The 25774-nt window shown below is 42.6% G+C and overlaps 2 protein-coding genes across 5 annotated transcripts in view; one reads left to right on the forward strand and one right to left on the reverse strand.

The window, feature by feature from the left end:
• The window catches only part of LOC121577746 (rap1 GTPase-activating protein 1), a 202286-nt gene extending 182047 nt beyond the window's left edge, over positions 1–20239 (forward strand). For 2 of the 4 annotated variants that reach the window (XM_041891599.2, XM_041891600.2), the window contains 11 exons: positions 8608–8763; positions 8988–9059; positions 9160–9246; positions 9545–9685; positions 10644–10763; positions 13174–13283; positions 16008–16124; positions 16598–16733; positions 16872–16983; positions 17076–17176; positions 17905–20239. In XM_041891599.2, the coding sequence (XP_041747533.1) occupies positions 8608–8763; positions 8988–9059; positions 9160–9246; positions 9545–9685; positions 10644–10763; positions 13174–13283; positions 16008–16124; positions 16598–16733; positions 16872–16983; positions 17076–17176; positions 17905–17985 (1233 nt within the window). In that variant the 3' untranslated portion in view covers positions 17986–20239. Of the gene's footprint in view, positions 1–8607; positions 8764–8987; positions 9060–9159; positions 9247–9544; positions 9686–10643; positions 10764–13173; positions 13284–16007; positions 16125–16597; positions 16734–16871; positions 16984–17075; positions 17177–17741; positions 17790–17904 lie in introns of all 4 variants that reach the window. The other 2 variants (XM_041891598.1, XM_041891597.1) reach the window with 2 other exon arrangements.
• Positions 20240–20308: 69 nt separating this feature from the next.
• LOC121577747 (protein-arginine deiminase type-2-like) overlaps positions 20309–25774 on the reverse strand; it is a 49196-nt gene continuing 43730 nt past the window's right edge. Inside the window, exons 7-16 of the mRNA XM_041891601.1 lie at positions 25260–25453; positions 24112–24215; positions 23898–24009; positions 23524–23631; positions 23266–23417; positions 21574–21721; positions 21232–21325; positions 21055–21131; positions 20833–20961; positions 20309–20584 (exon numbers count right to left, since the gene is read on the reverse strand). Of these exons, the coding sequence (XP_041747535.1) occupies positions 20351–20584; positions 20833–20961; positions 21055–21131; positions 21232–21325; positions 21574–21721; positions 23266–23417; positions 23524–23631; positions 23898–24009; positions 24112–24215; positions 25260–25453 (1352 nt within the window). The 3' untranslated portion in view covers positions 20309–20350. The remainder of the gene's footprint in view (positions 20585–20832; positions 20962–21054; positions 21132–21231; positions 21326–21573; positions 21722–23265; positions 23418–23523; positions 23632–23897; positions 24010–24111; positions 24216–25259; positions 25454–25774) is intronic.

The raw sequence follows: 25774 nt of genomic DNA on the forward strand, positions 1-25774 counted from the left end.
AGTGGTACCGGCTTAATAGCTTGATTAGGTTTACCAGTTAATTGACAGGTGTGACAAGTTTTGATGAAATCAGAAACATCCCTCTTTAATCTTGGCCAAAAGAAATGTCGTAATATACGATTGTAGGTTTTTCTCACACCCATATGCCCAGCAACGTCATTGTGAGAAGTTGTTAGCACCAACTCACGAAGCTTAACTGGTACCACCACCTGACTAATCGCCTCCCCAGAAAACAACTACCATGAGACATCCACTTTCTCATCAGGACCTCTTCTTGGAGAAAATAGCCCTGTGCGACATCTCCCAACTGTTCCACAGGCACAATTTGGTCCCGCAACTCTTCTAATGTAGGGTCAGTCCGTTGCGCCTCGATTAAATCGGAGCGGGATATAGATAACGGGATAACAGGGAAAACAGTAACAGACTTCTTTGTAGTATTCTCGTTAGCCAGCTCCGTGACCAGGTCATCATGGATCATAGAACGCGTCACTGCACACGCAGAAAACACCTCTGGGAAATTCTGCGCACTCTCATCAGGAATCCCTACAATTGACGGCTTAGTGGAAACCACTAAAGATGGAAACGCGATAGGCCACACACGCTCCCCAGCCAAGTTATTTCCAAGGATCACGTCAATACCCTCAATAGGCAATGAAGGACGCACCCCCACAACAACCTCACCTTTCACCAGTCCACAATCCAACATCAGTTTATGCAATGGAACTGACATAGTGTTCAAACCTATTCCCCTAATTAGAACACTATTCCCCGAATCAGTCTCCGCAGAGAAGGGTAACACAGATTCCAACACAAATGATTCAGAGACACCTGTGTCTCTTAGGATCTTTACTGGCACTAGGTTCTTACTTCCTACCATAGACACAAAACCCTCCGTAACGAAAGGTAAATAGTCGGGATCAATATAACCCTTCACCTGGCTCTGGGCATGAGACAATGCGTCAGGAGTGAACTGATGTGGAACAGGCGCTGCTAACGCTGCAGGCCTCGATTTACCATAAGCACCTGTACTGAATTTACCCCTAGACCTAAGAATCGGACATTCATTTTTCCAATGACCTAATTCTTGACAGTAGTGACACTCTTGACCAACGTCAGTTTTACCACGGGTATCAGGCTCAACCCTAGTTGAATGAAACTCTGCCCGGGAACCGAAGTATCTCGGCGAGCGAGGCCCAAATCTCTGCGAACGCCCCCACTCACTCCGAATACGGGGTTCTGCAAAAACATTTTTGTGAGTCAACACATATTCATCTGCCAAAACCGCAGCTTCAGCGACAGTCTTTATTTTTCGTTCGTTAATGTACGTCAGCTATACGATCAGGGATTGTGTCCTTAAATTGTTCTAACATAATCAAATCACACAGCCCTTGGAAAGTCATAACTGCAGAGGCAGAACACCAGCGATTGAACTGTGAAGATAATATTCGCGCAAACTCAACATGAGTCTGCTGATCATCCCTTTTTAAAGTTCTAAATCGTTGGCGGTAAGCCTCAGGGACCAATTCATAACTCTGTAACACAGCCGTTTTAACCTTCTCATAACTAACACTGTCTGCTACACTAAGAGCTGAATATGCTTCTTGCGCTTTACCAGTCAGCACACACTGCAACATCAAAGTGCGATCAGAATCAGGCCAACTCCTAGCGTCAGCAACACGCTCAAACAACGAAAAGAATGTCTCCGGGTCCTTTTCATTAAACTGGGGCAACAACCGTAAATTCCCAACAATATCAAATGTGTCTGGATTACGACCAAAAGAGGAACGACCCCTAGGTAACTCTGGGTCACCTTCCCAGAGCAAACTCTCCCCTGAGAGCTTTCCTTCCCTAACCAACTCTAGTCGCTCTTGTTGCAGCTTGATTTTAGCACGCTCCATATCCTGTTTAAATTCCAATTCCCTTTCATATTTTACACGATCATGCTCCATTTTAGCTCTTTGTCCATTTTGTTCATGCTCTAGCTGTAACAGAAGCAGTTCTTTCAGCTGTTCAAAAAGAAGACTACTATGACTAACCGATGGAGCAGTCATTGTAACATATCGGGGAGACAATGTGTCCTCAGCAGAGGCTGCCCCAGTGGTAACATCCAGAATACCACTCTCCATCAAATTGGCCTTCAATATTAACCTAATAGAATTTTTTAGGCGTTTATCACTAATTTCAACCTTGTAGTGTTCAGCAACCTTCAACAGCTGTTCTTTAGTACATAATTCCAACAGTTCTTCTGATGGAAAGCGAATGAACTCGTCTACATTAGACGCCATAATCAGGAAAAAAAAAAAATATATATATATATCATAATAATCTTGCTCAACCCCTCTGCTGAGCACACCAGACACAAGAGAAATGACAATCACACCGAGCACCACAGAAGAGAGCTGGGATATGGAGCTTCCCCATAACCTACAATAACTCAACCCTAGTCTTCGTGTGGATTCGCGGTGGGTAATTACGCACTGTAGCCCGCTGGCAAGGAATTAAACCCCCAGCACGCTGGTAGATTCCACCAAGCCACGGATGTGCCCCCGAGACAACTGCTCAGTCCACAGACACCACACAAAAATAACAAACATTTAACCATGCCCAACGTATCCCAAAACAGAACACGTCACTAAGCCTATCAGGGGAAAAAGCTATAACTCCGGGTAGAAAATGTCACTACCCTACCCAATCTCCCACTGAGGTACACAGCCGATTGTACTCACCTCCTCAGACCGATGCCCCAACAGCGAGTAGAGCAAGAGTTTCCAGGCTGGGCAGGGACTGGAAACTAACCAATGTACTCTCTCCAACGCAGTACACAACCCAAAGGAAACCAATACTGGGCCTATCAAACTCAAACAAACTAACAAAATTTACTACAAAAAACCTACAGAATTGGACATTAACTCCACGTTCTCCCAAACACAACCAGTTCAAGATCCCAGACGAGCCCCCACTTGTCACGAACCGGCTCAAGTTCGTAACAAAAGGGAGACACGTGGAGACAAGGAATACTTAAAGTATATATTTATTAACTAAAGTAAACTAACTGAAATAACAATGGTGTGTGTAATCAGTAATCAGTAGTGTAAGTGAGTGTTTGCTTGCATAAATGTAATATGGAAAAGTGTTGAGAAGTGCCAAAGCAAACAACCAAAAAAGCCACAAAAATACCACAACCAAAGTCAAAGTATCTGCCTGGAGAGAGTCCCCCTTCATGAATGTGGAAGAGGTCCATTTATGCTGGGACACACCCGGCCCAGGTGTTTCCCATGTAGCTGACGACCCTCCCAACTCCGCCCACCGGCATCCTAATAAGGAAACAAGAGCAAAGAGAGAATACGGCAGACAGAGTGGGAGGGTCGTCACACTATCTACTTAATTTCTATTGAGAAACATCAATATTTTTTTGCCCGAGGGACTAGCCAACATGGACAACACTATTATGCTTTTCACTGTTATTCTTTTCTCCTGTTGGTGTCCTCAGTGACCCTGTCTGCTCTGACCTGAAGGGGCTATTTTTCATGACAAGTTGTAACTTCCATGAAGATGGATGTGGAGTAGCTAGGCATGAGCAACATGTAGTTTCTCATTTGATGACAGTCTGGTGGCTTAATGCTTTCTCCTGCTGTTTTGAGTGACTTTAGCTACCTCACCTGCCCCCCTGGGAGAATCATCCCATGGAGAGTCCTTATTCTCAGCAGACGAATGAGCAGCAGAGCTGAGCCATGTGGACACACAGAAGATAGCCTTGTAGGCAAAGGGGGGCAGTTTGACACCAAAGAGATGAACAGACACAATGTGTTGAGAGGAAGAGGAAGGAAAACAACTAGCAGTCCAAAGCGGAGGTTGACTTGGCGTTGAGCCTGTGTTGAGATCATTATTGAGTGTCTGTGTTTCACCATGGTTATACATGACAGCTCTCACTCCCTCGCTGTCCATCTGCCCTCATGCATAGTGGCTGTTCTGGTGCCATCTGGCCCCTACTGGCCCTTGTGTGTGTGTGTGTGTGAGATTATTTAATAGATATATAGCCTCTATGATAATAACAACGTCTTCCTTATTTCTTTAGAGCTCGAAACAGATGGTTGATTGTTCTCATGTGTAAAACACAGTGCCAAAACACAGGACTATAAAGCAATTCAGCAGCTAAAGCCCTAAAAATAAATATGTGCCTTAATGTTTTATGCATACAATCAAAATGCTCTGTGATATTTTATGGCAGTGCTTTGCTCTGCAGTGAATGTCATTAATCAACAGGTGTCATGAATAACTCCCCCATGTTCACAATGGTGTGCAGAATAACATGTCAAACTGGTGACTGATCAGTGAGTCAACACATGTTAGAGAGCAGGTGCTAAGCTGTAGAGGCCTATAATCACAGTGCAGGGAAATATGATCTCCCAGTGACCAAAATGAGGTTGAAAAGAGACCCAAGTCATAGACTGTTCTCTCTGCTACCGCACGGCAAGCGGTACCGGAGCGCCATGTCTAGTTCCAAAAGGCTCCTTAACAGCTTCTACCGCCAAGTCATAAGACTGCTGAACAATTAATCAAATGGCTACCCGGACTACTCGCTGTTTATTATCTATGCATAATCACTTTACCCCTACCTACATGTACAAATTACCTCGACTAACCCGTACCCCTGCACATGGACTCGGTACCGGTACCCCCTGTAGGCCCCGTGTAGCTCAGTTGGTAGAGCATGGTGCTTGCAACGCCAGGGTTGTGGGTTCGATTCCCACGGGGGGCCAGTATGAAAATGTATACTCTCACTAACTGTAAGTCGCTCTGGATAAGAGTGTCTGTTAAATGACTAAAATGTAAATGTATATAGCGTCGTTATTTTATTGTGTTACTTTTTATTTTATTTTTTACTTTATTTTATTTAGTAAATATTTTCTTAACTCTATTTCTTGAACTGCATTGTTGGTTAAGGGCTTGTAAGTAAGCATTTCATGGTAAGGTCTACACCTGTTGTATTCGGCGCATGTGACAAATAAAATGTGATTTTATTTTCCAGACGTTGAAATTAGGTAAATTTTTGGTTCTGAATTAAAGTTGAAAATACATATTTTCCGAATGTTGAAAATACGTATTTTCCAGAAGTTGAAAAGACGTCATTTACAGACTTTGAAAATATGTATTTTACGGATGTTGAAAATACTTTTTTATTTTTTATTGATTGAACATGATTTGGAAAGGCACACACCTGCCTATATAAGGTCCCACAGTTGATAGTGCATGTCAGAGCAAAAACCAAGCCATGAGGTCGAAGGAATTGTCAGTAAAGCTCTGAGACAGGATTGAGTCGAGGCACAGATCTGGAAAGTGTACCCAAAAAGTTCTGTAGCATTGAAGGTCCCCAAGAACACAGTGGCCTCCATCATTCTTAAATGGAAGAAGTTTGGAACCACCAAGACTCTTCATAGAGCTGGCCGCCTGGCCAAACTGAGGAATCAGGGGGAGAAGGGCTTTGGTCAGGGAGGTGACCAAGAACCCGATGGTCACTCTGACAGAGCTCTAGAGTTCCTCTTTGGAGATGGGAGACCTTCCTTAAGGACAACCATCTCTGCAGCACTCCACCAATCAGGCCTTTATGGTAGAGTGGCCAGACAGAAGCCACTCCTCAGTAAAAGGCACATGACAGCCCGCTTGGAGTTTGCCAAAACCCAAAGACTAAAGACTCTCAAACCATGAGAAACAAGATTCTCTGGTCTGATGAAACCAAGATTGAACTCTTTGGCCTGAATACCAAGCGTCACGTCTGGAGGAAACCTGGCACCATCCCTACAGTGAAGCATGGTGGTGGCAGCATCATACTTTGGGGGTGTTTTTCAGTGGCAGGGACTGGGAGACTAGTCAGGATCGAGGCAAAGATGAACGGAGCAAAGTACAGAGAGATCCTTGATGAAAACCTGCTCCAGAGCGCTCAGGACCTCAGACTGGGGTGAAGATTCACCTTCCAACAGGACAACGACCCTAAGCACACAGCAAAGACAACGCAGGAGTGGCTTTGGGAAAAGTCTCTGAATGTCCTTGAGTGGCCCAGCCAGAGCCCGGACTTGAACCCAAATGAACATCTCTGGAGAGACCTGAAAATAGCTTTGCAGCAACGCTCCCCATCCAACCTGACAGAGCTTGAGAGGATCTGCAGAGAAGAATGGGAGAAACTCCCCAAATGCAGGTGTGCTAAGCTGGTAGCGTCATACCCAAGAAGACTCGAGGCTGTAATTGCTGCCAAAGGTGCTTTAACAAAGAACTGAGTAAAGGGTCTGAATATTTATGTAAATGTTATATTTCTGTTTTTTATTTTTTTATTTGGTCATTATGGGGTATTGTGTGTATTGATGAGAAAAAAATAACTATTTAATCAATTTTAGAACAAGGCTGTAACCTAACAAACTGGAAGAAGTAAAGGGGTCTGAATACTTTCTGAATGCACTGTATATACTCTACTCTTCTTTACTGTACTCTACTGTACTGAACTATACTCTACTTTGCTGTATTGTATTGCACTGAACTGTTCTGTACTGTACTGCGCTGTACTGACTGTCCAAACTTCTGAAACCTAGACAGCTATGATTTGTTCAGATTTGGTCCGATTCAGATTTGAAGGGACGTCTGTGGACATTGCAATCAAGGCCAGTCCGGATCGGACCAAAAAACGACATCTGTGGACATTGAAATCAAGGTCTTTTCAAAGTCCATGGACGCCAGACGGTGCTCACTGGGCTGGCCCCCGTCTCCATTCACTGAGTGGGCTATAGGCTGCCCTATGCCTTTCAATATGCATCACTTGACCGCAACTGTTACTTGAAAACTGCTTTTAGAGAGATGTTTCATACTTACAATTAATTAGTAAGCACAAATTGTTTCTGTACTATGCATTTAGTAGAGTTTTTACCTGTTTAATTCATCTACAGTGGGGCAAAAAAGTATTTAGTCAGCCACCAATTGTGCAAGTTCTCCCACTTAAAAAGATGAGAGAGGCCTGTAATTTTCATCATAGGTACACGTCAACTATGACAGACAAATTGAGAAAAAAAAATCCAGAAAATCCCATTGTAGGATTTTTAATGAATTTATTTGCAAATTATGGTGGAAAATAAGTATTTGGTCACCTACAAACAAGCAAGATTTCTGGCTCTCACAGACCTGTAACTTCTTCTTTAAGAGGCTCCTCTGTCCTCCACTCGTTACCTGTATTAATGGCACCTGTTTGAACTTGTTATCAGTATAAAAGACACCTGTCCACAACCTCAAACAGTCACACTCCAAACTTCACAATGGCCAAGACCAAAGAGCTGTCAAAGGACACCAAAAACAAAATTGTAGACCTGCACCAGGCTGGGAAGACTGAATCTGCAACAGGTAAGCAGCTTGGTTTGAAGAAATCAACTGTGGGAGCAATTATTAGGAAATGGAAGACATACAAGACCACTGATAATCTCCCTCGATCTGGGGCTCCATGCAAGATCTCACCCCGTGGGGTCAAAATGATCACAAGAACGGTGAGCAAAAATCCCAGAACCACACGGGGGGACCTAGTGAATGACCTGCTGAGAGCTGGGACCAAAGTAACAAAGCCAACCATCAGTAACACACTACCTCGCCAGGGACTCAAATCCTGCAGTGCGAGACGTGTCCCCCTGCTTAAGCCAGTACATGTCCAGGCCCGTCTGAAGTGCATTTGGATGATCCAGAAGAGGATTGGGAGAATGTCATATGGTCAGATGAAACCAAAATATAACTTTTTGGTAAAAACTCAACTCGTCATGTTTGGAGGACAAAGAATGCTGAGTTGCATCCAAAGAACACCATACCTACTGTGAAGCATGGGGTTGGAAACATCATGCTTTGGGGCTGTTTTTCTGCAAAGGGACCAGGACGACTGATCCGTGTAAAGGAAAGAATGAATGGGGCCATGTATCGTGAGATTTTGAGTGAAACCCTCCTTCCATCAGCAAGGGCATTGAAGATGAAACGTGGCTGGGTCTTTCAGCATGACAATGATCCCAAACACACCGCCCGGGCAACGAAGGAGTGGCTTCGTAAGAAGCATTTCAAGGTCCTGGAGTGGCCTAGCCAGTCTCCAGATCTCAACCCCATAGAAAATATTTGGAGGGAGTTGAAAGTCTGTGTTGCCCAGCGACAGCCCCCAAAACATCACTGCTCTAGAGGAGATCTGCGTGGAGGAATGGGCCAAAATACCAGCAACAGTGTGTGAAAACCTTGTGAAGACTTACAGAAAACGTTTGACCTGTGTCATTGCCAACAAAGGGTATATAACAAAGTATTGAGAAACTTTTGTTATTGACCAAATACTTATTTTCCACCATCATATGCCAATAAATTCATTAAAAATCCTACAATGTGATTTTCAGGATTTTTTTTTCTATTTTTGTCTGTCATAGTTGACGTGTACCTATGATGAAAATTACAGGCCTCTCTCATCTTTTTAAGTGGGAGAACTTGCACAATTGGTGGCTGACTAAATACTTTTTTTCCCCACTGTAGGTGTTCTTGGCTGACCTTAATGCAGTGGTAAAATGTATGTCCATAATGGTGACACTGTTGTTTGTGCTGTTGTGTTTGCAGCTGCAGAGGAAAAGGCACATAGGCAACGACATCGTGGCCATCTTGTTTCAGGAGGAAAACACGCCCTTTGTACCAGACATGATAGCATCCAACTTCCTGCATGCCTATGTTGTGGTTCAGGTGGAGAATGCCTGCTCAGACAACGTCACGTACAAGGTACTGTAAGCCCAGGCATACTCTTCACAGTCTATAACCCTGCGCAATCCTGCTATTTCAATACATAGAGAGTCGGCCCAAGGCAACCTGCATGTTCCTTACTAGAAATCAATCAGTAACTGACTGCCCATTATCTGCCTCATAAAGGTTTTTAGGGGCTAGCCAGTGTTATGTGATTTAGTGGTGGCATTTGGATACACTTCACCTCTTTTTTACCACTCCAGGTGTCTGTTACAGCGAGAGACGATGTGCCTTTCTTTGGACCTGCTCTACCGGACCCGGCCATTTTTAAAAAGGTGAGAAGTCATGAATCTAAGTAATGCATAAACTAGGTGAGCCCATGAGAGGGACAACATATTAATTTAGCCCTTCCTCCTCCCTCCCCTTCCTCTCTAGGGTCATGAATTCCATGAGTTCCTATTCACTAAGCTGATCAATGCGGAGTATGCCTGTTACAAGGCTGAGAAGTTTGCCAAGCTGGAGGTGAGAGCAGGAGCGTGCCACAGCATGCTGTGAAGTGTGGGGGCGGAGTCACGCTGCTCTCGCTGCACCACTTTACTATACCATCTGTCTGAGTGTTTGTGGATGTGTTGATTAATGACTGGATCATGTCGGTTTACAGACTCATTACGAGTGTGTGTTTACACGTATGTGTGTGTGTGTGTGTGTGTTTGTGTGTTGAACTCTATTGTACACTGAATGCATGCAGGAGTCCCTGCACAAGTGTTTACATGCGATTGATTTCTATAGTTCTGACCGACGTAGTGTTTGTTGTTGTCAGGAGCGCACACGGTCGGCCCTGCTGGAGACCCTGTATGAGGAGCTACACATCAACAGCCAGTCCATGATGGGCCTGGGAGGGGACGAGGACAAACTGGAGAATGGGGGTGGAGGGGGAGGAGGCTTCTTTGAGTCCTTTAAGGTAACCCTCCACTATACGAGGTGCAAGCTTAATCGGGCACTTGACATGCATGAGAGAGGTTGAATATTATTTCCTGGAAGGGATTCTGGGTATTCAAACATGAAAAATAATGCACAGAAAAGGAAGTGCCAGTGCCAGTGCCAGTGTCAGTGCTCTCTGGTAGTGCCCTGGTGCTGTTGAAGATTCCATAATTAGCTGTTACCATATCACATCCCACTTTTAGAGTGTCATGTAACCAGGCGACGATCAGGGAGTTGGGAGCATCCCTGTCGATGTGCATCCTGCACTCTGACTCTATGTCCTTCATCAATGACCATTAGGTTGGCTGAGAGTGGAGCGTGGGCAGGACAGTGTGCCATGGCAGTGGAGGAGCTGTGATTATGTGTCTCTGATGAACGCTGTAATGGACTCTCATTAGCGAGCTGATGATGCTGCTCGCATGGCAAACCATGTGCCACTATGCTCTTTTCCTCTCTGGCTCTGTTTTGTCTCTCTCTCGCTCTCTCTCTCTCTCTCTCTCTCTCTCTCTCTCTCTCTCTCTCTCTCTCTCTTCTCTCTCTCTCTTCTCTCTATCTTTTCTCTATCTATTTTATCTGTCTCTCAGTCTCTATCCAGCCCTGCACTTCATTCATGGATGAGTCTACTGAGCACCTGCAAGACATTGAAGGATTATATCACTCTCCTCTGAACACCCACTCTCAGACCTCAGACTTCATTTACACCTTCCTATCAGTGTGAGGCACTGGAACAGTCTACTCTCTTACACTAATAGACATCTTCTCTCATTTGGCCTCTTTCCCGCTCACTTATCTACACTGCCCCCAAGTGTTCAAATACGGTCCTGCACGATCTCCATCACTGGTTATCATTAGAATCAGGGTTAGTGTGGTTAAGGCGAGGGTTAGGGTCCATACACACTCACAGACCGTGTCTCCTCGTCTCTCTCTGTACTCTGTAGCGGGTGATCCGCAGCAGAAGCCAGTCTATGGATGCCATGGGCCTCAGTAACAAGAAGCCACACACTGTCTCCACTAGTCTCAGCGGCAACTTTACAGAGACCCCCAAAACCCCAGGGATAGTAAGTAACCCTTTTGGTTTGACCAGAGGCCCACTACTGACTCCCCTGTAGTAGACACTGACCCTCCCCTAACAACACTCAATACATTCTACTGCATACCCTATCCTCTCAGCCCTGTGGAATTGGCCTACACTGTCTGTAGCTAACACCATACTCCTCCCTTCCTTGTCTATCCTACCTGTGCTCAAACCCCTTTATTTAACACACTGTTTCATATATGTGGTCCCCTACCTTAACCCTCATATCAGTCACCTCCATAGTTTGCCATTTTCCATGACTTTTTTCATGGCATTTTTAAATGAACCACTGTTCATTTCACAGTAATGATTGTCATTTTCATATCATGATAATGTTATAGAAAGCCATGCTAAATCTTAAACCATATACATTTTCATATTGTTAAACCCAGAGATCTGTTGAGGCATAAAAGTAGGCACTGGTGTGCCTTTTGGAAAGTTTTTCTTATGTGAATGATCCCAAAGACCCTATAACCCTTTCTGCCCTTTTACAGACTTAGTGGGCTTTTGACTCAGACTCTCATAACATTGTGAATCCGGATTTGCTTTCTCTGACAACCTGAAAGCCAGTTGAGAAGAGATGAGTTGAGCTGTCTGACTACCCAGAGTTCCTCCCTTGTTACCTTGCTGGCATGAGTGTTGCATGTGCTGCTGTAGCCTCTTTATGCAGCCTAGCATTGTCGCTGCATGAAGCCTGTCTAGCATTGAGCTGTGCCTGGCGGCCAGTAGTGAAGATGAGAAGTTAGTACACAGTCTCCTTTATGAATGCACCTATTTCCACTTTGTGACACACTGTTGCAGGTTGCAGAATACTCTGACTGGCAATCCAAAGAAACAGCTGCTGTTTTGCAATTAGTTCGCCAAAGTAAATCTGCCCTTTCACATACTAACTCTTTGGATTGTGACAGACCCTCCTCTATCTCTCGCAATCTGTCATATATTATTTTAAACAGGCCTACATCTATAGCCTGGTGGTCCAGGCTATATACAGTCTGTTTGTGCTTTGGCACCTCCTCTCTGTGTTAATTCATTGTCATGCCAGATATTACATGTATGGCATGACAATGATAGAAGAATGGGACCAAGCTACCTGGGCTATGCTGCCCATATGCTGGAGCTGGACGATATGGCTAAAAAGCCATAATCACGATAAATGGACTAAATTATCACGATAACGATAAATTGAATGATAAGTTTATAACATCACAATGTTTCCCTTACAACTAGTACTTTGAATGTTGTAGCTATCAATTGTTCCATTAACAATCGCCCATGTTAGCAAACTAATTTCATTTTAAACGTCACATTTCTCTAGTAAAGGCTACTTATCGTAGTGAATGATATCTGCAAAATGTCCACGATAAGTGGTCGGTATGGTCGGTGTCAATACTTTTCGGTTTATCGTCCCAGCTCTACCATATACAGTACGTAATGCCACTCTGTGGTCTCGGACTCTAGACGAGCTTTCAATATGAATGGCCTTTCAATGTGTGCTCAATATGTCGCCTGTCTTCTGTGTCTTATGGTGTACTGTGAGCTCATGTTCTAATTTGCAACTTGCTGGTCCAATGCTACCTGCTGCATGAAATCTCATGGTGTCTTCTTTTCTCTGCTACTCTCAATCTCTTTATATGTATATATTTATCCCTCTTTCTCTTTCTCTGCTTTCTACTGCCTTATGTGATTCAGTCATTACTTGTCCCAGGGAAAGGTCCCAGTAGGTATCATGGACGTCGCGGCAGTGCCATAGGGATAGGAACAATAGAAGAGGTTCATGTATAATTCTCCCTTCTAATTTGCTGTTTCTCTGCTGTTTTCTTTGCTTATTTGTCTGGTTATCTGTCTCTTTGCATAACTCATACGGTTGCTTTCTGCCTAAACCAATATTTTTATATCCATTTATGAAGCAATAATTTTCTACATCTCAAGTGTGGGGTAAAACCATTGGGTTGTAATAAAGCTATAATTTAGGTAATAAAGAGTTTATGAAGGGTATCCATTGCAAAAATGGAAAGGTTTGTGAGAATACTTACTGGTTTATTACCTTACTCCGTGTATCAATTCCTCTCTTTCACTCATGATGAAGTGATGGAGTATCTCAAATTGTCTTTCACCAACAAGCCACTGTCACTTCATTTTAGTCCCCCATAACGTTTATCATGTGTTGTAGATAGCAAGTATCATATACTGAAGGCATTTGAGTCATTGTGCAGACTCTCAATGACATTCACCAAATGCCATTCACCCATATTTGAATGGAATTCACATTTTCACTGACTGTAAAACAGACCAAGTAATATCTTAGACAGTGTATTATAGCCTCCATCTTTTACAATACGTCATGCTAGAGGAATATAGTACTGTGGCTGACTAACCTATCCACTCCTCCCCAGTCTCTGATCATTCCTGGGAAGAGCCCCACCAGGAAGAAGTCTGGGGCTTTCGGCACCCGACGGAGCAGCGCCATTGGGATCGAGAACATCCAGGAGGTGCAGGAGAGGAGGTGAGAGGAAGGCTTGGGCTACCTGGAGATGAAAGAGGAAAATGGGGAGTGTCAGAGAAAAGGGATAGAAAGAGATGGAGAAATTAAACATTTCAGAAGTGAGGGCAAATACCAAAATTTACTATAAATGGCTGTCAGCTGTCACATGGCATTTTACAGAAGTGTCACAGTTGTGTTAGCATTAGTGGCTAACGTTAGAAAGGAGGTTAGGTTAGAGTTAGGGAGAGGTTCATGTTATGGTAGGGTTAGCTATCATGCTAAGTAGTTGCAAAATGCTATGGTTGTGTTTAGCTAAATTTGATAATTAGCTAAGATGCTAAAGTTGTCCATGCCGTGATTCAAACACACAGCCTTGGGTTGCAAAACATTCGTATTATACGCCTACCCATCCTCCCCAACAACCTCCTTACTTTCGTTTGTCTAAAGTACCTCCCACAATGTATGACATCAGATTGCCTAGTGTTTTTTTTGGCAATGGTATGACAGTTACAAACTAGTGGTTTTGGCCCGCACCTTGGGATGGTTTTATACTTCAAGAGATGGGAGACAACGGGGTAAAGAGAGAGATGAGGCATTCAAAGATACAGGGCTGCCAACTTTTGAAGAAAGCTTGGAGTGAGATTTGCTATGTGAATTTCATTGCCCCCTGGCACAATCCCTAGAAGGGGGACTGGGAAAATGTTACTGTTTTAAAGCTAATTTCCTGCAACTCAATGTATTTTGACATGTCTTAGGCCTATGACCAGGGTGGAAGATAAAAAAATCAAAACCACAGGTCCGGTGTATTTAGGATGCTTTGAACATTAAATGAACACTCAACATTTGACGACTTTGTTACTTTGAGATTTTGGGGAGATTAAATTTAAAGGATGCTAATATTTTTGTTATCATATTTTTTAGGTTGTTTGACACTTAATTCAGACAGTAATTAAATGAGATGGGGAGACAGGCAAATGCTAGAAACAGTGGGGAGGTTGGAAGCAGGGATTGGTCCCTGTTCTCAGGTAGAAAGTTGTGTGCGATATGTGCCAGGAAGTGTTACCACTACACCAAGGCTCTGCAGAGGAAGTGTTACCACTACACCAAGGCTCTGCAGAGGAAGTGTTACCACTACACCAAGGCTCTGCAGAGGAAGTGTTACCACTACACCAAGGCTCTGCACAGGAATTTTGTAATATTAATGGTTGATGGCAGAGGGTAACCAAATCATAGATTACAGTCTCCTTGACCATAGACTGCTTTCAAGGTAAGGACACAAACATTTTGTAATTTGGATGAACTATCTCTTTAAAATAGGGCTTGAATAAAATCCTGCTTGCTCTCCAGGAGGGTTGGCCACCCCTGATCTACTGTATGTTTCCCCGGTGCTGGGTGTTTGAAAATGTTCTTGTTATAACAATTCATTTCTCAAAATCACCCAACCTTCAAGGAAAATTAAATGAATATCAATATTCAGGTGGTTTATGCCTACTAGTTGAAGATCCTTGCCATCATCTTACTCTACATAGAAAAAAGATGATGCCTTTATGAGTTGTGAGTCCCCTTACCATCTCTGCCTATCATGTGCACAATACTAAAATGTCAAAAATGATATTTGATTCCTGGAGCATTTAATATCCAACGCTTATTTGTATGCCTTATTCAAAACTGTCCATTAATGGCTGAAAAATACATAGCCTCATATCAAGTAGGCATATCAGATTTCAAATATGTGAATACACTGGCAAAATAGGGAAGAAGTGGAATAATAAAATATGTTTGGGGAATAACATTGGTGTTCTTGCTGACAAGCACAGTAATTACTCTATAGTTTAGCCCATTGTTAAGAATGAGAACTGTTCCACTGATCAGACTAAATAAAGTAAATAGATAATCAAATCTCCTGAAGACAAGATTACATAAATCTGCCCCTACACCCTAACCACATTCTACTTCTATTTTTCCCACTCTAGAATACAATTTTGGGTTCACAATTTGCTTGACAAAATTATTTTCACAGTTACGAATCAGGTCACCTAACCAAACTAAACACAAAACCAAAAACAAAATGTAGGTCTGTCTGCTGCCTTTTTGTTGTCACAGCCTAAACGCCAATCACCAAACGAGGGGACTAATGCAAGTGTGGATTACATCGATTTTAGTACATGCTGTCAAAACGCAACATTCTGCAATAGATTTATGGACGGGAGTAACAGCAACCTAATTTTGTTGACAACATTTGACATAAAACAGCGCTACCATGCTACTCTTTTTACAGTTTTATAAAATCAGCGGAGAACGTTGTCTCTCCATTCAGCTCCACCCTAATCTTGAGTGGCGTTTCTTTAAAACATGCATCCAATCCCCTTGATCCATCACATAACTAGACCAATCATATGCTTCAATGTGCCGCATTTCACAGTGCTGTGGCAAGACAGGACAATGATAGAGATTTCGCTCGTCATGTTAAATTGCTGGCGCAGATGCTCTGATTTCAAAAGGACTTGGAGCACAGTTGAAAAGTTAACGCGCTAATGGACTAATTAGTAAAATAAAAGCAGTAGTTTTCAATGCGTTAGATATGAGGTGAGCGTGAGAAGAGGGTCAAATGCGTGTTTCTCACATCCAATGCGTGAGAGTTGGCAGCTCTGAAGATATGTAAGGTCACTGGAGAGACAGACTCGTCCAATCAACAAACTGATAGGCATTAGCATGCTGATACCTCTTTCTCCCCACCTCCCTCAGTCGGGAAGTGTCCCCCAGCACACAGAGGACCCCAGACAGCGGACACATCTCCCAGGACCCCAAATCAGAGAACTCATCCAATCAGAGCTCACCAGAGATGCCCACCACAAGGATCAGGTGAATAGACAGCACTCAAAAGTGCTCAGTTAAACCCATGCTGAACAACGTGTGTCGGTATGTGTGTGTGTATGCACTGCAAAAAGTAATTTATCTTATTTCAATATGTAAAATATCTAGAAAAATATATTGAAATAAGATAATTTATTTGTATAAAGCCTTTTTTAGGTTAAAATAAGACAAATTATATGACAATGAAGTTAGATAAAAAAATATATATAAGATATTTAGGCTTGCTTAGTTTTCACTTTTTGCAGTGAGTGCATGGGTGTATTAGAGTGGCAATTTACATTTTAGTAATTTAGCAGACTCTTATCCAGGAGCAATTAGGGTTAAGTGCGTTTTTCAAGGGCACATCGACAGATCTTTTTACCTAGTCTGCTCAGGGATTCAAACCAGCAACTTTTCAGTTACTGGCCCAACGCTCTTAACCGGTAGGCTACCTGTCACCCCAGAGTGACTCAGGTGTGTAGTTCGGCCATGTGTTGCAGGGCTCCGTCCATCCCTGAGGCCCAGGACCTGTCCCGCTCCTCATCTAATGCCAGCAGCTTTGCCAGCATGGTGGAGGAACACGATAATGTGTGCATCGAGGAATACAACACTGGACTGGTAGGTGCCCCTGTTTTCCCACCCTCACTCACTAACATACAACACACCGTAACATTGAGGTTCATATCAATATAATTGTGACACACACTCGAAATAAATCCTGACTGACATTTGCGCTTGTGTTTTTGTTTGCTGCAGGAGAGTCTATGCTCTTCTGGAGCACCACACAAGAAGGACTCATTTGCGTATGTCTCCTGGGTAGAGGATAGTGTGAGCAGTACTAGTGCCACCAGCCAGGGCAGCTCTCCAGGTGAGCTGTTTTTAATAGTGTTTTCAATACTGCCGTAAGGCACCAAAGGTTTTGTTTGTTATGATGGCCCATTGTCTGCCCCTCCCTGACAGCACCTGCACTGCCCCAGCAGACTGAGGGGGGCAGAGGGGTAGCGCTCAAAAGGGCGGAGAGCCGAGACAAGACAGCGCGGTCACAGGATAAGTCATCATCGGTGAGATTGGTTTTACTAATAATCAGATTCACTGTAACATCTCTGCTTGTTCACTGTATTAGCTGTGTACAATGGAATACAAACAAAGACAGATTTAATTCCGCTTACATACACACAGGAGGTTGGTGGCACCTTAATTGGGGAGGACGGGCTCTTGGTAATGGCTGGAGTGGAATCAAACACATTACATTTACATTTTAGTCATTTAGCAGACGCTCTTATCCAGAGCGACTTACAGGAGCAATTAGGGTTAAGTGCCTTGCTCAAAGGCACATCGACAGATTTTTCACCTAGTCGGCTCGGGGATTAGAACCAGCAACCTTTCGGTTACTGGCACAACGCTCTTACCCACTAAGCTACCTGCCATGGTTTGATGCCATTCCATTCGCTCCGTTCCAGCCATTATTATGAGCCGTTCTCCCCTCAGCAACCTCCACTGACATACAGGTATATATTACTGTTAATAAATGGGCTTATACATGTATAAACTTACCCTCTTCATTGTTGTTCAGTAATTGTGGTCTTTGTTAACCATGTCATTCTCTTTCTGTGTCTGTCTGTCTAGAACTGTTAGCCTCTCCCCATTGATCACTACATGGATGTCCATTAGCAGGTACCTGGAGTTTTCCAAGTCAGTAGATGTAACTGACCATGTGTTACCCATGTCTGGTTTGTTTGTGTGTGATGACCAGATAGGGTCTGAACGCTGTCTCTCTCTTCTCCCACAGCATTACCATAAGAGGCACCCCCTGCAGGAGATGAAGCAAGCACACGTGTTTTCCACCACAGACGCAGAGGATCAGAGCTAGTCGCTGGGACAGACAGATAGACCTGGGGTAGGCTAGTCTAGTCTGAACAGCCAGGTCCATGGACATGCACTTACAGGCCTCCCTCATTCCAACTCCATGTGACTGACTCCCAGCATGCCTTGAGGGGTGAAGGAGAGGAGTGACCCGCACCCCACCCAAAACGAATGCCACTCACACAGCATCGCCTCTGGCTGTCGTCTGTTGGCTCGCTTAGCCTGCATACATGTCTGCTCCGTGAGCTCTGTGAAGCCTGAATCTGTTCATGTAGTTTGTTATTGTATACTCTCCCTTGTCCTCTCAATGGCATTGTTTATTGTTTTGTTTTGAAGGTCGAAGCAGGGGTGGATCTTAAGATCCGTTGACCATGTGTCAGGTACAACAGGACTTTTTCTGTTAGGCTAAGGAGGAATGCATGAGGAGGATAAGAGGGTGTTGTCCTGTTGCCATTGTGGGAAGAAATTACATTATTGCACCCATCAACCTCACATCCCACCATGATACTGTACGTGTTACTCTTGGTGTCCCGGATCCTTTGTTGGCACACCAAGCCTTGTGTTTCAATTATGAGTGTAATGCTGGATGTTGACTAGAAACTTTTAGTAAATGTTACATGTTTTTGATAGAAGGTACTTTTATCATCATCATGCTGCTGCTGGTTTCAATTCCACTACTTCCCCTGACAAACTGTACAATTACAGTTCACAGTTGATGTTGATAAATGGAAAATCTTTTACTGACTCCACAATTATGCTCAACCTATTTCATGCCATTTAAGCTGAGCAAAAAACATGACATATTGAATTACTGATAAGGTCCAGTGTCCAAACTAAATGACTTCATCCCTGTTCCATACTGTAGATAATACCACACGGTCAGACATTCCACCAAGGTGACCTAACCAAAGCAGACAGCCTCCAAAGTCAAGCTACTGTCCAGTGACTACCGTTTTAAGCATTTTCTTGCTTTTTTCCAAACCACTAGTTTGATTTAAAGTATGTGTTTGGATGTGTGTATACAACTGTGCATGGTGTAAATCTGCTTGCAAACTCCAGTCAACTGGTACCATGCTCAAAATAGAGGTGTTGTCCCTGGACTGTTCCTGTGATGTGTTACTCTAAACCAGTCAACTTCTCCAAATTCATTGCACAATGCAGATATAAAATCACGTTATATCAGTTTCACATAGGTTTTGATTGAGAAAGATGGGGATACATTGTGTAGATGTGGAAACCGGCACTATGTTTTCAGATGATTGCTGATCTTTTGAAAAGCTGACATTTCTAAAAAGAATTACACTGTGACAAGTCTTGAAGTTGCCTTTTTAATGTTTGTGTTAAGTAAGCTGCTTTATAGGAGGGTAACCCCCTTCATATAGGGAATATATTCCATGGTGGATATTGCCAACTGGAATCTATCACCAACTGGTTTGAATGTAAAACTAAACAGATGTGTATTAATTTGTACATATCTGCTCTCAATGAATGGAACCTGGGTCTCTTGTGAAATGTCTTACATTGTAGAGACATTTTCCCTCTTCTCAGATGTATGTGATGAAAATAACTGATATGAAGGCATGGTTTTCATGACTTTTTATTTCAATGAAGTGAAGAGCCAATATGGAATTGAGTTGTGCTTTATTGTCTGTTGTGACATTAGTACATTCCGTTTTCATACAATCCTTTTGGAAATCTTTCAGTTGAATCTTAAGGATCCCTGCCTAAGTAAGAAACACTACATCAAAATACAGTTAGTCTTACATTTACTTAATCATTAAACATCATTCTGAAGATTATGATTCAACAAAATACTATTAATTGGAATGTCATTGGAATGATGAGAAAGTTAAGTTTCATCATGTTAACAGCGCCTTTGGCGTCATAGTGTGTATTGCAGGCACACACTAAAACTATATCAAAAAACTATTTTCATCTCCGTCTCACTAGTCTTTGGAAAATGCTTGAATACCAGTAGTTGGATTACGCCCTCTGGTGTCTCCAGTTTATATTTGCACATTTCTCTGTGGTCCTGTTGTTCTGTTTGTTGTACATGCAAGACATTTGGATTGAGCCCCCAGCCAATTCAAACAACAGATTCAATCTGCAATGTGCTTGATTCAGGTGATTGTATTTCTCTTCTCGTTGACAGTCCGCTTAAGTTCTTGTTCAAGTTCCAAAGTCTTGTTTGTAAATATTGCTTTTCACCCTTTTGTAAATAAAGCCAAATATGTTTAATAAAGACAAAAGGGGTAATACCACTCGAGGACTACTGTTGTTTGAAGGCAACTGCTGCTGGTGATTGTTACTGCTGTTTATTTCAAGCATGATTCCCTCTTTCTAACTACAACCGTTCCTTCCCCCCAAATCCTTCACATCTCCAGGTTCCACCACTTGAAGGAGAACGGTTCCCTGCGGACATTGGAGCCACAGTGAACCTCTCCCTGCCTTTTGTGGTAGGAGGCAAAGTCATCAATGTATGTGCAGCTGAGTCCCAGGCCCCCCATGAGGGAGGTCATCTCTGCCTCCAGGGCACAGCGGCCGTCCACCTTGGGCCCAAACGGCTTAGGGATGCCCAGGTTCTTTCCCAACACAATCATGTTCACCTGGAGGTAGAGACATATGCCTAAATTAGGATCTGCCTCTTGGGCTACTTGGGTAGTAGATGACTTGAACATACTCCCTAATCACATGTAGAAAATCATCACAAAACTACAAAGCTGATTTGGCAGCATTTTTGAGAGGTTTGCCATTCTGTCATATAATAGGTCCACAAAAATAAAGTAAGAAGTACTTTGGGCCTGGGTTAGGGGTCAGCATGAGGTGTTCTAGTGTAGAACCAATGTAGTCTCACCATGTCTGGGTAGTAGGCCACTGCCCTGTTCCCCCCCGTTACATGGAAAAGGATGGGCAGGTCAATGATGTCATGGTCGTCTAGACCCAGCTCCCTCTTCAGGACATCCCTGTTCCAGTCTATACAGCTCTGTAGGATGGCAGCATGGTTATTATACCAAGCCATGCAAAGCTCTGCTAGCTTCTGAGTAACTAGTCAATCTGGCCTCAATGTTTCCCTCACCTGGAAATAGTTGTTGTCTGCCTTGAGTTTCTCATCACTCAAAATCTCATCTAATGTAATCTCTTCTGCTCCAAGACCTGTTGGGATCGAAAAGCTGATGTCAGTGTTGATGAGTAACAAATACAGTTATTACTACAGTGAAACACACTGAGACGAGTCCCCTAACAGAAGGCCTACCATCAAACATTTTGGCTTGTCCATGCCCATCATTCTGTAAGCCCCTGAATAGTTTGTAGCTTGCATCGGGGCTGGCGAGCAGAAGCCGGAATCCCTGCAGAGAAACGGGGGACAAAGACAACATTGGCTGTACGCTTCCTTTGACATCCTGAGAGCTTTACATTATCACATAACCACAGGGCAGCCAAAGCCTGTGTAATGTCCAAGTGCAAATAGATGGGATGAACAATTCTGGTGCTCAAAGGATCTCACTAATGTCTACTCTAGATTACAGAGCAATGTCATTTTACTAGTGGTTTTTGAAAGAGTGAAAAAAAATGTTTTCCTTGAGAAGATATGTACCTTCTTGTCCGGAGCTGGGACGAAAGTCATGAATTCATCCACATGCCCAACCGTGAGCCAATCAGAGAACAGTGCAATGGGCTCCTGGACTTTCTGAGCCCACAGGAAGTCTTGCACTACTTTGGTCATGTTGCGGCCCTTAGTCGCCCTGAAAAGTCAAACAGCCTTATCACCACTGGCCACAGACTTATCTGAATGTTCCACATACTCATTAACAAGAAGGAAAGATAGATATTGGTATCTAAAAAAAAAACAGATTAAATTACCCTTTACAGACAGTCTTTACGGTATGTTGCCTGTCAATTTGTTTTATCTGCGTGTGTTTTTTAGAGCATTTTTAACACATTCTTGCCAGAATAAGCCTTTTAGATGTAGATGTAATAAATCCATGAATATACACCATTACATATATATCCATTATTCATTCATTTTAGGTCCTAAGATACATTATAAGACTAATAAAATGTATTTTCAAAATAATAGAATGGCATATTTTGAGTTACTGGTCTATGCAGCCTATTTGCTACATAGCTGCACCATGCATGAAACCAATATTTATTTTGTTCATTAAACAGACAAGACACACTTAGGCTACCCTGATCACAGTCAACACACATATAGGCTATTGTATAGTAAGCTAAGAATATAATGAAAAATAACAGAATAAAATACAAATAATATTTTTCCCACACAACTTGCATCATGGCAACGTGTGGATCTGCTGTCATCAACAACAAAAAATATATTTTGAAACAGAGCCCAAGGCAAGCCCATGTGTTTTAAGCCACACTTCATCTTTCCACCCTCACTCCACTTTGTTAGGGAGCAGGTGTAGGGTCTCACATTGAGAGTAGGCCATCTTCATCATAATACTGATAGAAAATAATAGCAACCTATATTTTCAAAAGCATGTGAGTCTCATAATCATATGTCACAATCATATTACACAACCTCTGCAGGCTTTTGGAGTTGCCTACACACGATCAAGCAAAATAATAGGCCTACACTTGATTTAGGCTAAATTATTGCATGCTAAATGTTTCTGATCAGTGATAGATGAGCTATACCAGCTGATCAGTGCTAATAAATGAGCCAACTAGACAAGATGATCATGAGCCACATTCACCTCAATTTAGCTAACATTTCCACAGCCTAATTGTAGCCTAACCAATATCAAAACAGAGATTCAGTGAAAATAAAAATATGACTTGATCAAGACCCCAACTTGTCTCAAAGCAGCGCGAAACGGTACTGAAATAGTTGACCACACGCTAGTAGGCGTTTGCTTCAAATGTAGGCCTATTATAAGAATTTGATTATTTTGGGAATTTCAGTAAACAACAATTTGATGCCTTCAATTGCATTAGCCTACTTTATTACAATAATTTCCTCATTCAGTGATATTTATTCTCACAGTAATTCTTTATGAATCCATCCAGTTGTGGTTTAGAAAACACTGCATGTGGTGGGCTATGCGAAGAGATGGGTGAAGTGACATGCCTTAGTACATTTCATACTAAGCCGTTGGCAGAACTTTACTGCAATCATGACTAGGTCATTTGGCGAAAATAAAAGTAGACGCTTTGTCGCCGGCAATACCTTTCATATATAAAGACAAGTCTGCAAAAAGTTGGTGGGATGCTAAAGTTGGAGGAAAAACGTCTTGATTTGAAATGTGTATGTTACACTCACGTGGGGAAGGCCACTCCAATGATGATCCTACCCAGAGGGTAGTTCATTCCATTTACAGTGACTGGAGGGCTAACCTCCAGGTTACCAAACGAGTCCAGGCTGCTCACTTTCTTGTCATATGCTGTCCTCGTCACATAGCCAAAGTCTGGGCCCTGAGGGCACCAGGTAGAGCAAGGTTAAGACACAGATCCACCACACCGCTCACAATTCAGAGATAAGTACATTTTAACTCCAGGTGTTGTGAATGCCTTTTCTTACCAGTAGCACATCATAAGGGAAGTCCTGTAGGGCTCCGTTTCGGGGGGAGTCCAGAACAACAGGGAAACGTTGGTGAGGAGAGTCAATGTAGCCGAACTCAATCTCATCCTGAGAGAGAAACCTCCATTACATTTCTATACATTGTTTTTAGTGCAGTTAGAAACAAGACACCGGTCTTTATTCTGATGTCTTTCATTTAAAGAAGAGGGTATCTAGAATTTAAATTGACAATGATTAGCATTGATGAAAAAGCATATGGAAGAAATGTTGTTTAGATTGAAAAAAGGTTGGAATTGGAAAGTGATGAAATGACAAAGAGTTCAAGCACAAAATGGCATGAAAGATTACGAGCTGAATCCCACTGCTTACAGTACCTGCATCCAGCGGTCTCCTCTGTTCATATCCTCAGGGCAAACCTTCAGCTTGTACCCACTGTTCTCCACCAGCCTCCTCATTCTCTTTAAGAACTGGTCGTTATCAGTTGTGCTGGGTTACCAAATGCACAGAAACACTTGTCTCAGTACGCTTACAGCTGGCATCATCAACATCAATGCCATCCTCCTCATCATCATCATCATCGCCTCTCACCTGCAGACGAAGACCTCCACAGGGTTGAGTGTGTTGGGTGTCATGATCCAGGGAGCCACTCGGAACATCACCCTGTCTGTAAAGATGGGTGTCTCAGGGAAGCCCTGGCAAAAGAAAATAACAAAAACATGAGAGAGTCCAGGATAGAGATATATAAACTTGGAAGTTTTAAACTAGAAAATTACATTTATTGAAGTAAATGTGGTGTGCTTGCTAGTCTTGAAGTATTTATGGTTGTGAAATAGTAGTAGTAGTAGTAGTAGTAGTAGTAGTAGTAGTAGTAGTAGTAGTAGTAGTAGTAGTAGTAGTGTGGCAGTAGTAATGGTAGTAATAGGGTTTTCATAGCCTATGTGTTAGTTATAGTGACCTATTTTGGGGTGGTTTGTAGGTGTGGAATTATTATAGTAGGTTATAGTGGGCTAATATAGTAGGCTAGAGTAAGTACTATATCATCACACGCCATATGTGTTTTTAAGCTCTCAAAATATATTTTGGGGAATATTCTGAGTTTTGTGGCAGTGATTTTGACTATTGAAGCCTGCATTCCGCCATTTAAATTAATGGGGACACAACAAGCATTTTAGCTTATGAAGTAGGAATGGCAGCAAAAAGCTGTGTTGAAGCCATCTAAGTTCAGTCAGTCTACCCATGCCAACGTTGGGGTGGTGTTTGTAGCTTTAACGGTTCAAGAGCAGAGGTGAATCCAAATACTTCCTATTCAAGCCTATGGAGCTTTTATGTACATTTAAAATGGTTATAGTTCAAAAGTATAAATGGTATCAAAAAGCTGTATACAAGCACACTATTCCAGATCGGTCTGCATCTTTTTAAGTTTGAATGGTGTTTCTAGCTTAAACGGTTGAAGACTAGTTATGACCTGAATTTTTCCCATTCAATTCTATGGCCATTAAATTGCATTGGGATTTATGCAAATATGGTTGTAGCATGAAAAGTATAAGTAGTATCAAACATGATTTTTCAAGCACACTGACCAGTGGTAGTCTACACATTCTAACGTTGTTTTGGTGTTGGTAGCTTTTATGATTTTGGCGCTAGAGGTTCCAGTGGAATAATAAGAAGTATGAACAGTTTCTAAAGTTGTGCCACACCTAACAAACAAACAGTAAAAGTGTTAAACTACAACGTACCTGAGAGCTCGGCTCCAGCATGCTGAGGCAGATGCTGATTAGGCCCTCAAAGTCTTTGTCAGGGAACCTCAGGCCCTCAACGTAAAAGTTCATCTCAGTGTTTCCCCCAAGGTAAGGTACCTCCTTGGACAGATCCTCACTGCCCACCACTAGTGGGTAGTCCTTCACAAAGCTCTTGTAAAACAGGTTTTCTGCTGCAGTAAATAATGTTTTAAATGTAAATAATAGGGCTGGCAAACAATTAAAGCTGCAATATGTAACATTTTCGTAGACCCGACAACATTAACATAGACATGTGAGTTATAGATCTGACATTTGCATTAAAAGCAAGTCTAAGAAGTGGTAGATCTGTTCTATGTGCGCTATTTCTATGCTTCGCGTTTTAAAGTTTAGTTTTTTGCATCTTTTACTTTCGGTTTTGTACACCAGCTTCAAACAGCTGAAACAACAATATTTTGGTTATGGAAAATATATTTCACAGCAGTTTAGATGGTACAATGATTCTCTACACTATA

Source organism: Coregonus clupeaformis, chromosome 12 (assembly GCF_020615455.1).
Source record: "Coregonus clupeaformis isolate EN_2021a chromosome 12, ASM2061545v1, whole genome shotgun sequence".
In the NCBI taxonomy this organism is placed as follows: Eukaryota; Metazoa; Chordata; class Actinopteri; order Salmoniformes; family Salmonidae; genus Coregonus; species Coregonus clupeaformis.